This window comes from Empidonax traillii, unplaced genomic scaffold (genome assembly GCF_003031625.1).
Source record: "Empidonax traillii isolate 1590-97213 ecotype Southwest subspecies unplaced genomic scaffold, ASM303162v1 scaffold456:size804173, whole genome shotgun sequence".
Classification (NCBI taxonomy): domain Eukaryota; kingdom Metazoa; phylum Chordata; class Aves; order Passeriformes; family Tyrannidae; genus Empidonax; species Empidonax traillii.
This window is the reverse complement of record NW_020955649.1, coordinates 724,245-737,392: the sequence shown is the minus strand read 5'-3', so window position 1 is coordinate 737,392 and position 13,148 is coordinate 724,245. Positions and strand designations below refer to the sequence as shown.

General features: G+C 41.1%; 1 protein-coding gene across 1 annotated transcript in view; it reads left to right on the top strand.

Annotated features, from left to right (window-relative positions):
* Positions 1 to 13,148, top strand: part of LOC114063200 (protocadherin Fat 4-like) — a 64,426-nt gene that overhangs the window by 31,967 nt on the left and 19,311 nt on the right. The window contains exons 9-10 of the mRNA XM_027895324.1: positions 2,373 to 6,722; positions 12,138 to 12,242. Of these exons, the coding sequence (XP_027751125.1) occupies positions 2,373 to 6,722; positions 12,138 to 12,242 (4,455 nt within the window). The remainder of the gene's footprint in view (positions 1 to 2,372; positions 6,723 to 12,137; positions 12,243 to 13,148) is intronic.

Sequence of the window (13,148 nt, the reverse complement as noted above, 5' to 3'; positions counted from 1 at the left end):
AGATGTTAACTATGTTGCTTTCTGTTGAGCCAAGTGATGAGGTAAAATAAAATAAAAGTGAAGCCAAGCAGAAACCTTCCTTTTGTGAAGCCTACACGCAAATTAACGTGACTTCACTCAGCACAACAGTTAAGTTCTGATTTAGTTTATATTTAAACAAACCTGATAAATAAATACATTAGAAATGGATAAGTCAAAAATACTATTATTTTCTATTTGCTGAATTGACATTTCAAGGGGAAAGAAGAAAGAATATGTGTATTTGCAGGAGGATGGAGAGAATTTAGTGAAAGAATCTCCTGTTTTGAGAATTTTTTCCAAGGTTTAAAATGAACTAATACCAGGACCCTCTACTATCTCAAAACAGTAAAAGGATTTTATAATCAGATCACTTTATTTCCACGAATTCACCCAGCTGCAGTTGGAGAGGTTGGCTGAGGAAGTTGGCAACGCTGTGTTTTCATGTGCGTACACATACATGGCTATGTGATGCCTACAAAGAGGATTCCAAGACAAACGTTTTACAAAACAAATTTTCCTTTAAAAGAAAAAAAAAAAAAGGCTTATTTCCATGTCTTGGTTTTCTCTCTAAATTTGAAACAATTGCAAATACTTTTCCTTTTTATGGAAGAGTGACTTTGTTTACAATTCTTCCCTGTTTCCAGAACAACATTATGAAATTGTTTTATTATTGCATTGGTGAATCTTTGTGTATTCTGACAAGGGCACAGTCCTTTGTCTGTTTCTTTTTGGGGTGTTTTTTTAAATGCTTGTAATGAGGAGTACACATAGGTTGAAATGATGGTTTCTGACCATATTTTTTTGGATACGTTTTTATAAAATCTCTCATAAATAGAAACATATAGAAAACCTAAGCTATGTTTACTCTGTTTTTAACTTAGCAGAAATCTAGAGATGCATGCACTTTTTTATTCTTTTAAAAGGAAAGGTAATATCTTTTCATATTATTTTGAGAGGCTGTTGATAATGATGTAACTAGCAGGCATGGCATCCACTAAAAAACCAAACAAGATCTTTAGTGGAGTTGAATGTAGCATCTGAAATAGCTTTTCCAGAAAAAAATAAGAGCCAACTCTCATAACTTGATCAAGACTTTTGCTTTTATTCCAATCATAAAATATCTTGTGTAAATTTTGAAGGAAAGAGATTAATTTCCTTGTAATTTTTTAATCGAGTTTAAAAGGGGAAACTATTAATAATAGTTAATAATATTATTTGCGTAACAGAAGCAACAAATCTTCATTTCTTCATATCCCATTTCTCACATGGGTTTGAATACTGTTCTTGTCTAAATATTCTTGCCCCTGGAGTGCAAATCACTGCACATGACAAATAGTGACATGAAGTGTAGTTTTAAAGGAATGCTGTCAAAGTCATTCCTGCCTGTAAATGATTTTGCCTAAAGAGGTTGAAAATAGCATGATTTTTATACAGGAGTGGGTAATTTCTAAATTTTAGTACCAGCAAAGCATCAACAGAGTGTTCTGCAAATTGGTTGGACAGTGTCAAATTTGAAAGGCGTGCTGGGCATTAAATCTGTGAAGTCCAGTGAGAAAGGATACCCTGGATTCTCCCTGCGGATGGACAAATATAGAGGTTAATGCAAATGTAGTCAAGCTCATTGTGAAGCATAAATTCAGATGACCCGAAACATCTGAATATATTCATGTTATTGTAATAGTGTGCAATAGTTTCGTATTTCTATTTTACCTCTATCTCAGAGGGCCAGCATGCTTTTAAAAATGCAGTGCTGTTAGTTGCTGTCCTCAGAATACCCTTAGAAGTAAGAGGCTAGTGTGGAGAAAGGAGCAGCACCTGGGGAATAGGAAGAGAAGGGACTACAGGGGAAGGTGGGTGTGTGGGATAAATGTCTATGGGTGCTGCCTGCTCACTTATGTAACCTTAATAGTCCTTGAATTCCAGTTTTGGTGGGTTTCTTTACATGGATAAATAAACTATGAATAATATAAAAAAAAAATCAAATTAGCATTCAGTCTTAGTAGGTTTACGGCTTTCTAGAAGTAGTTCCAGAAGTAGTAGGATGATAGGCTTCCAAAAGGTTGCAGGTCCATTTTTGAGTGCAGTCACTGAGTTCAGTACATCCATCTGCCTGAATGCAGTGTCCCGTTTCTCGATCCCACATTTTTTGGTTGCGTGCATCTCTTGCGGACTCACAAACTCACCTGCCCCTTGTTTAACTTACCATCTTGTGAAAAAGCCAGTTCATTTGTGGAGCAGTGTTAGGAGGAACATACTGCTCCAGGATATGCTTCCAGGGAAAAGGTGGCATCACATTTCCCACAATTAGTGCATTCATTAAATGGCTGACCTAACTTTGTTCTCCATTTCAGGCTCATTTGTGTTTGCTGTGACTGTCACCGATGCAGATGCCGGATCCAATGCTGAGCTCCATTATTCCCTTGTTGGGAAAAACTCTGAGAAGTTCCACATTGATCCAGCGAGGGGGGCGATCCTGGCTGCGAACCCGCTGGTGGGAGAGTCCGAAGTCACCATTTCTGTTCACGTGAGGGATGGTGGCCGGTACCCCAAGACAGACTCTACCACCGTCACTGTGAGGTTTGTGAACAAAGCTGAATTCCCTCATGTTCAGGCAGATCAGGAGACTTTCACCTTCCCTGAAAACCAAGCAGTTGGTACAGTTGTCACCACCGTCTCTGGATCTTCAGCCAGAGGAGGTTCCCTGTCCTACTACATCGCAAGTGGTAACCTGGGCAGCACTTTTGCGGTTGACCAGGTGACAGGACAGCTTTCTGTCAGGCGGGCTTTGGATTTTGAAGCCATACAGAAATACGTGGTGTGGATTGAGGCCAGAGATATGGGCTTTCCTCCCTTTTCCTCGTACAAAAAATTGGAAGTAACGGTGATAGATGTCAATGATAACGCGCCAGAGTTTGAGCAAGATCCCTTCATTGCAGAAATAGTGGAGAACCTGTCCCCACGGAAGATACTGACAGTGGCTGCTGTGGACAGGGACAGTGGTCTAAATGGACAGCTACATTATGAAATAATTGAGGGCAATACTGAAAATAGCTTCAGTATCAATCGAGCCACGGGTGAGATCAGGAGTGTCAGGCCCTTGGACAGGGAGAAGCTGTCTCAATACACACTAACCATAAAAGCTTCAGATAAAGGCACTCCACTCCAGAGCACGACTGTCAAAGTTATCATTAATATTTTAGATGAAAATGACAATGCTCCAAGGTTTTCCCAGATATTCAGTGCTTCTGTGCCAGAAAATGCACCGATGGGTTTTACAGTAACCCGGGTCACAACATCAGATGAAGACATTGGGGTGAACGCCATCAGCAGGTACTCCATAAGGGATACGAGTCTCCCATTTACCATAAATCCCAGCACTGGGGACATCACCATCAGCAGACCACTGAACAGGGAGGACACTGACCGCTACAGGATCAGGGTCTCTGCGCATGACTCTGGGTGGACGGTGAGCACGGATGTCACCATATTTGTCATGGATGTCAATGACAATGCCCCACGATTTACAAAGCCATCCTATTACCTGGAGTGCCCGGAGCTTCCTGGAATTGGGTTAAAGGTCACCCAGGTTTCAGCCACCGATCCAGATGAAGGGTCAAACGGCCAAGTCTTCTACTTCATAAAATCCCAGTCCGAGTTTTTCCGCATTAATGCAACCACGGGGGAAATTTTCAACAAGCAGTACTTAAGGTACCAAAACTCCAGCCGTTCGAGCAACGTCAACATCAATAGGCACAGCTTCATCGTTACCTCTTCAGACCGGGGCAGTCCCCCATTAATGAGCGAGACAACTGTCACCATTAACATAGTGGACAGCAACGACAACGCGCCGCTGTTCCTCGCTCGGAAATACTTCACTCCTGTTACTAAGAACGTGAGGGTTGGAACAAACTTAATCAAAGTTACTGCCGTGGATGACAAGGACTTTGGCTTGAATTCTGAGGTGGAGTACTTTATCTCTGATGAGAGCAAAACTAATAAATTCAGGCTGGACAGGAGTACAGGCTGGATTTCTGTGTCATCTTCACTAATGACTGACTTGAATAAAAACTTCCTGTTTAAAGTGAAAGCCAAGGACAAAGGTAATCCTCCGCTCTCATCCGAGGTAACTGTTGAAATAGTAGTAACAGAAGAAAATTACCATACACCTGAGTTTTCCCAGAGCCGTATGAGTGTTACTGTCCCAGAGAGTCACTCTGTTGGAACAGTGATCAGAACAGTTTCAGCACGAGACAGAGATGCTGCTATGAATGGATTAGTCAGATATAATATTTCCTCTGGAAATGAAGCTGGAATCTTTGCTATCAACACAACTACCGGTACACTGACGCTAGCAAAGCCACTTGATTTTGAGTTATGCCAAAAGCATGAGCTGGTTGTTACTGCCACAGATGGCGGATGGGTGTCCAGAACAGGCTACTGCAGTGTCACTGTTAATGTTGTTGATGTGAATGATAATTCTCCAGCATTCAGCCCTGAGGACTACTTTCCCAACGTGTTAGAGAATGCCCCCAGTGGGACAACTGTTATTTGTTTAAACGCCACTGATGCTGACTCTGGACCTAATGCTGTGATTGCATATGCCATTCAGTCCTCAGACAGTGACCTCTTTGTCATTGGCCCCAATACAGGAACAATCACCACCCAGGGATTTTTAGATTATGAAACAAAGCAAAGTTACCATTTAACAGTAAAGGCTTTCAATGTTCCAGATGAAGAGAGGTGCAGCTTTGCTAGTGTCAACATCCAGTTAGAAGGGACAAATGAATATGTGCCCCGTTTTGTGTCCAAGCTTTATTATTTTGAGGTTTCAGAGGCAGCCTCCAAAGGTACTGTCATAGGGGAAGTTTTTGCAAGTGATCGTGATATGGGAACTGATGGAGAAGTCCACTACCTTATCTTTGGCAACAGCAGAAAGAAGGGCTTCCAGATAGATAAGAAGAGTGGCCAGATCTATGTTTCAGGACCTCTTGACAGAGAAAAAGAAGAACGGATCTCTTTGAAAGTCCTTGCAAAAAATTTGGGCAGCATTCGTGGTGCAGACATAGATGAAGTAACCGTTAATATCACTATACTGGATGCCAACGATCCTCCAGTCTTTACCTTGGGAACCTACAATATACAAATCAGCGAGGGCGTTCCTCCAGGCACCCACGTCACGTTTGTTAGTGCCTTTGATTCAGATTCTGTCCCTAGCTGGAGCAGGTTTTCCTATTTCATTGGCTCTGGCAATGACAACAGCGCCTTTTCCATCAACCCACAGACAGGACAGGTGACAGTCACCGCAGAGCTGGATCGAGAAACGCTGCCTGTCTACAACCTGTCTGTTCTGGCCATTGATTCGGGAACACCGTCTGCTACGGGAAGTGCCTCTTTGTTAGTAACTTTGGAAGATATCAACGACAACGGCCCTACCTTGTCCACCAGCCAAGGAGAAGTCATGGAGAATAACCGTGCAGGAACTCTTGTGATGACGCTTCAGTCATCAGACCCTGATCTCCCTCCCAACCAAGGCCCTTTTACGTACTACTTGCTCAGCACTGGTCCTGCGACCAGCTACTTCAGCCTCAGCACTGCTGGTGTTCTGACAACGACGAGGGAGATCGACAGGGAGCAAATCAGCGATTTCTACCTATCAGTGATTACGAGAGACTCTGGTGTCCCTCAGATGTCTTCCACAGGAACTGTGCATATCAAGGTGATAGACCAAAATGACAACCCATCTCAGCCCAGAACGGTAGAAATCTTTGTTCACTATTATGGCAACCTCTTCCCAGGCGGAATTTTGGGCAACGTAAAGCCGCAGGATCCAGACGTGCTAGACAGCTTCCAGTGCTCCCTCACCTCAGGAGTCACCAGCCTCTTCAGCATTCCGGGGGGTACCTGTGAGCTGCACTCACAGGCAAGGTCCACAGATGGCACATTTGACCTGGCCATCCTCAGCAATGATGGGTTACATGGTGCCGTCACCAGCAGCGTCCGGATTTTCTTCGCGGGTTTCGGCAACACCACCATTGACAACAGCATCCTCCTTCGCCTGAGCGCCCACAGCGTGCGGGACTTCCTGACGAACCACTACCTCCACTTCTTGCGCATCGCCAGCTCCCAGCTGACGGGGCTGGGCACTGCCATCCAGCTCTATGGGCTCTACGAGGAGAGCAACCACACCTTCCTGATGGCGGCCGTCAAGCGCGGCAACAACCAGTACGTGAATCCCAGCGGCGTGGCCACCTTCTTCGAGAGCATTAAGGATGTCCTCTTCCGCCAGAGCGGGGTGCGGGTCGAGGCTGTGGACCACGACTGGTGCCTGCAGAGCCCCTGCCAGAATGGAGGGAGCTGCCTGAGGAGGCTGGCGGTGGGCCCAGCTCTGAAGACCCACGAGAGCATCCCTGTCATCATCGTGGCCAACGAGCCCCTCCGGCCCTTTGTGTGCCGGTGCATGCCGGGGTACGATGGGAGTCTGTGTGAGACCGATATCGATGAGTGCCTCCCTTCCCCCTGCCACAATGATGGGACTTGCCACAACTTGGTGGGAGGCTTCTCATGCAGCTGCCCGGAGGGTTTCACTGGCATGGCATGCGAGAGGGATGTCAACGAGTGCCTTTCCAACCCGTGCAAAAATGGTGCCGCCTGCCAGAACTTCCCAGGAAGCTTCAACTGCGTTTGTAAAACCGGATATACAGGTACGCTTTTACTTCTCTATGCCTTACAATCTGGAAGGGATGGAAAGAGGATGGGAATGCACCTTTTTAGCACAAGTTTTTCTAAATATGAGCATCCCCAGTATATGAAGAGGTCATGCAAAATCAGATATTAATAGTTATGAAAACTCAGAAGACCAGGTGCTCACAGTGTTATTTTATTTTAGCTCTGTCCTCAGGCAAATCACACTTACCTGATATGCACGGGAACAGAAAGGTTTTTATAAGAACTATTTAAATTTATTAAATGTGTAGAAACCATTTCCAATGCTGAAGTGCGATTTTTCTGTTCATGTTATTGTTATGCATATTGTGTTAGGATTTGAAGTCTGCTAGAAGTGTGCTAAGCAAGAAAAACAGCCTCTTCTCCAAATTGCTTACAGTCATACATGACAGAAAACAGATGAAGGATATAGGAAAAACCAGAATTTGGGCAAAATGATCAACCCGTGTGTTCCCTATTTGTCCCTTAGTAATTTTTTTTTTGCAAAGTGCAGAAGTGTCTGTGGCATTCCTACCTCTTCCAAGTATTTTTCTCTACTATGTAGTACGCTCAAACACAGCAGCATTGTAACCCTAGAAAAACAGGCTGGTCTTTGCTTCTGCCATGAGTATGATATTTAAGGAAGGTCTGAACAATCTTAACTAGTGTTTATGCCCACTGTTTATAGAAGTCAGAAAAAAAATTTTAACCAGAGAAGATTACTTATACTTTTTCAAAGGAATATTTCTGTATTGCAGATTCTCCAGGGCAACACAGCTGGGTTCATTGTGGTGTGGGTATTGGGGCTTGCCATCAGTGCCACCAAAACTCACCTATGGCCCTTGGAGTGATCAGAGGATTCACTATCCCTTTGGGTTTTTTTACCTTAAACCAGAGCAGTACAGTATATAATGCAGAGGAATAAATTAATCAATATCAAAAGAAATGTTTAACTACTTCATTTAAATCACAGCTACAGCAGTGCGTATATAGTCAGTGCAATATCAAGGACACTGATGGTCTTTGTCTTGAACCTCACAAATTGTACCCCTGAGCCTCAGGTCAGGAGCAATTGCTGTTAATTGACAAGCAGTTCTGATTAAGTTACCAATCCAGGATTTTATATCATGTTACATTAGTACATCAGATTACTTTGCCAGGAGCATGGCAAAAAAATTCTAGGGCACCTATGCCCTCTAACTCTTTAGGTCATTAGCACTGGAGATTATATGGGCATATGTTTGCTGTTGCAATGAAGCCGAACCCTTCATTAACTCCAGCAGCATACTGTAGTATATGCCTCTGGACTATAATTTAAAATGTTAATGAAACATCCAGTTGATTTCTTCTGGTATTAAAGCTCCTATCTTAATGTTCAAGCCTTATGTCAGCAAAAAATCAAGATCTACATGTGACAAGCTCATAAAAAAGACAAATATTTTTGCCAAGAAAATGTGATGAGAGACTCTTAGAGTTTGAAGTGCTAGATTTCTTTCATGCCACGAATTAAATGTGGCATCTGATAGGAGCTTTCTTAAACTCCATGTCAACACAGATAACCTTAAAATAGACTGCCACTGGGGCAGACGTTTCTATTTGGGAGTCAGATCTTTTTTAATCAGTTGGATATTGCAGAATCAAGAGTTATTAAAGTGTCCTGAGATTAATCGATCAAGACAAAAAAGAAATGGCACCAGTGTAATTAAAACCCAAAATGTCTTTGGAGTTTAGTATCAACTGAGCTTATTAGATAAGATCACAATTAACATGCATTATGTTTAGACATTTATGTTCTGCAAAAGCATATTTGAAATTCTGCAAATTTAATATTCAACAAGTTCTGCAAACAAATGTCAGAATACACATTGTTTGAGAATGCTTGACATAGAGGCTATTATGTCATTATTATTCTGCCAACAGGATGAGAACACAGCTGCTTGGGCTCTTAATCCTGATTCATATATGATTAAAGATAGCCATAGTGAATGTAAAAATAAAGCCTGAAACTGTTTCTTCATTAATATAAATCTTGAGAGCCTCAACAACAAGAAAATGAAAAAGAATGAGACATTCAAAGTAGTGAATTTCTAATCACTTCACCATATACATAGCTTTGCTGCTTTCACTTGTTGAATGAAAACACGGTCACATAATTGAATTTGCATGGTTGGTAAAAAAAATAATATTTATATGGTACTGCATACAAGTAGAAATTAGTATTTTCTGAGACAGACTCTCTGTTCACTGTAAATTAGAGTACATGAGCTGTAGACCTTTCTAATGGCAGACCTCTGAAAACTGAGAGTCTTGCTTTTCCTTGATTTATTTTGTTTTGTCAGCTGCATTTGACTTCATCATACTGCAAAGGTAATGTCATTCTTTTCACTGGATAGGATTAGAAAGACTGATTACCTCAGAGCAACATCATTAGGGTTTAAACAATCTGTTATAATTACATCTCTTAATGATGATCAGGTTTTGTTTTTAAAATAATCACTTTCTGGAGGGAATATGCTTTGTGATTTACAGTAGTTGTCTGCCCTTCCTTTGAACCCTTCATATCCTGTTTTCCAGGACTCATTAAGAGGAAGGAATGTAGGTTTGTGAAGTTGTTTCAAATGCAAGATTAGAATATTAGAACAACCACTTTAAAAGATGGACACAGATAACCACAAAAACTAAAATTCTAAAATCAGCTGAAATTAAACCCAAGAGCATTCAGCTGATATCTGTTCCTGATACATTTTTAAATTAAAAAAAAAAAAATCTGAGGAAATTAGATTTTTGCATAAGCCCCTGCATAAGATATCATCAGCTGGAGGTGATGAATGATAAAGGTTGAATGATGTCTGTTATCAATTATCCAGCATTCTCCTCATTTTCAAGGTCTTCAGAAAAAGATCTTTCTGATACAGAATTTAAAACCTGAATCTTTCAGCATTTCAGCTGAGAAGCAATCTGTAAACTCAACTAACTGCAATTTTCATCTGAACTGTAAGGCTGTGGAGTGGCCCTGGTTTGGGACCTCCCTGCTTCCCAAAACATGGACTGAGATGTTTCCTCCACCTTGCTTGATTGGATACACCAAAACAGGCGTATATGATTAGCCTGATTCTTTATGCTGTCCAAATAAAATCAGAGTATTATTCTTCTCCTGAGTCAAAACAGTTGGAATAAATGCAAACAGGGCCTGCAGCGATAGGACAAGGGTTAATTGTTTTAAACTAAAAGAGGGCAGATTTAGACTATATAAAGGAAGAAATTTATTACGAAGAAGGTGTTGAGACGCTGGCACAAGTTGCCCAGAGAAGCTGTGGATGCCCCCTCCTTGGAAGTGTTCAAGGCCAGGTTGGATGGAGCTCTGAGCAACCTGATCTAGCGGAAGATGTCCCTGCCCATGGCAGGAGGCAGGAAGTGGATGATCTTTAAAGACCCTTCCAACCCAAACCATTCTATGGTTCTATAATTCTGTTATTCTAAACGTACTTTTATTGGTTTCAAGAATTCTTTAAACAATAGCTAAACATGAAGAAGATGCTCTTACTCACTGGTTAAAATATGTGCAACTAAAATAAACATCCATATTCTCTTGCTGACTCAGCAGATGTGTCAGCTTTAATGTTAGCTGAGAAAAAGAAGAGTACTTAGATTGAACTGCAAAAATCTGAGTAAGCCTTATGAGCTACACTTGATTTTTGTGAAAACATCATTGAGCTATTTTAAGAACGTCTTCCTCACTCCTGCAGTGTGTTCTCCTCAGTAAGTCAAAGAGCTGTACTGTGGACCATAATTTTAAAACAAAGAAAACAGCAAAATCTGACATAAAAAGTTAGCTCATCCTTCAGTCATGCCCATTAGAGAATAAAATATAAATAAATACCCCCAAAGCATAATTAGATTCAGACACTGGAAAAGTTTCCTGGATTTATGGTGGATCTACAAGTTACGTATTAACCACAGGAATCCTCCAGCGCTCCATTTCCATCCCGCTTGCAGTCACACATGGAGAGCTGCTGCTCACACAGAAGAACTGCTTGCAAACTGTAGGTTAAGCAGAAAAGTAGAGAAAGGGTAAAAAAAAAGAAGTTTTCTTTGTTAGGTGGCTCAAGTTGTGAAATTCTGAAAAAGGTAGCAGAGTGCATCTAGCACAGTCTTGGTTTTCTATGGTTTTAGGGACCAACAATGCTTAAGGACTGCATGTTGTGCATTCCTGCCATGTGAGATGTAAAATTATAATATATATGTAACATATAAGGATGGACACCCTCTGTGCAAGCCCATGTTGTACTTTTAACTTAAATTTATATATATATAAAATGTAAGAAATAAAATAATTCATTATCAATGCAATAAGGCAGTCTTAGCCCTTGTTCTGTGTATTTATGCTGGTTGAGATGAAGTTCAAGGACAGGTCTGGAAGAGTGTAGCTGGTTTTGCCAGTTTTTGCAGTGAAACAGGAGGGACAAACATGATGATATTTTGAAGTTTTTGGTGAGCACAGACACTGCTGGCAGAAGGGAGACAGGTTCCAAGAGTGGGATCCAGTGGAAGTGCTGCTAAGTTGATCAAAGCCAAGCAATGAAAACCTTAGAAATGAAGGCAAATACTTTTGTAGGTAATGTTTCCATACAAAGAAGATTTTAGTTTTGTACAAAGAATCCCTGTGTCCATATTCGGCATCTGTTAAAATCTTCACTTTTTTCTCTTGGTTCCCTTCCTTACTGAAATGAATTATGTGATCTCAGTTTATTCTCTGGGGAATAATATTTACCACATGTGACAATGTCTGCTTAGGAAAGGACTGTGTTCAGGAGAGCTTGTTTTAGCTCCAGAGGACTGTTGCCCCTCCAAGTCAGGAAGGAGGTTTTAATTGATGGGAGAAAATAAGAAAAATCATGTAATGTACAATAGCAGCCTGTATTCAGCATGCCCTGTTTGTACAGTGTCCAGCAAGGGCTCTCTGTATCTCCTTTGCACCAATGAGTATGTTGCATTCAACAGGGAGAAAAAAAAGATACATTTTTGCAATTTTGGTAGTTCAACATTGCCTTTAATTTCATGATCTCTCTATTACGGATACCAGTTAATAAAATAAAATAACTTATAAAGGAAAATTCAATTCAGTTAAAAAAACAAGCCATCAGTACCTGTATGATATATGATATAATTACAATAAGACACTTAAAAAGTAAGGTAAATTTCTCCAGCCCAAATGTTATGCCTGTGCCAGGGCTGGGACCAGCCCAGCATCCTGTCTGTGTTCCCTCCCTCCATCCCACAGCCAGTCCTTGGAACCTTCTCTCCTGGCCATATGTTCAGGTTCTGTTTGTAACCTCGTGACCTACATACCAGCCTGACTTCCCTATTGCCCTGAATACTCTGACCTGGAAATTGCTTTTATTCCCTAATCACAGGGAAAACGTGTGACTCCACTGTCAACTACTGTGAGTGCAACCCCTGTTTCAATGGTGGGTCTTGCCAAAGCGGGTTGGAGGGGTATTACTGTCACTGCCCATTTGGTGAGTACCCTACGCTCCTCCTCTCCTCTTCATCCCCCCTTACCCTATGCATATTTCTCAAATTGCTGTTTATTTTTACCTGCATAAATGTTTTCTGGTTTGGAAATGATTCAAGGCTTGGAAAAACTGCACGTATTTATAGGTTTGATTAACTCACTCTTCTTTAAAAGGAAATTAGAAAGTGATGTGATCGCTACAAATACTTATTTGTCATTGCTAGTGATGGCTTCTTTCCCTCTGACACAAAAACATAGCAAGATCCAGCCAAACTACTCAGTGCCTAAAAATAAGAAAGGAGAGAGAGAGACAGAGACAGATAACTGAACAAAAGCAGAATGGATGCTTGAAATCTTTAAATCAAGACCTGTGACTTCCTAAAGGAGGAAATAAGCTCAGCCACAGCTTGATCAGGGCTAAAGGATCTTCCCACCAAGGATATCCCAAAGTTCAGTCTGAAGGAGGAGGTATGATGATAGCAAAGCTCTCCTGATGAATAACAGACACTTTTAGGAGAGCTGAAGAGTAAGATCACTGTATATAATGTCAGTATTTTCCATCAGAGGAGCATGTAGTGGTGCCAAAATAGTTTAATAATTTTTAGAATTTAATTATCCCGGATTTGGTTTGTGGAATGAACCCAACTAAAACATAAAGCAACACAGATATTTTAAGGTATCATGATACAGTTGCAGCAAGATTGATTCTGAATGCAGATTAATCCAGAATTTTCATTGCTCATATGGAAAAGTATGAGAGTAAACAGAACAGATTAATAAAAAAACAAAGAGACCTGAGAAATCATTTACAGTGTTTTAAGGTTGCTGAAAACCCTCTCAAAAAAATATGGTTCTCGATATGCATTTGTAACTAATTCTGAATAAGTTTTTCTACTAACGTGGAATAACT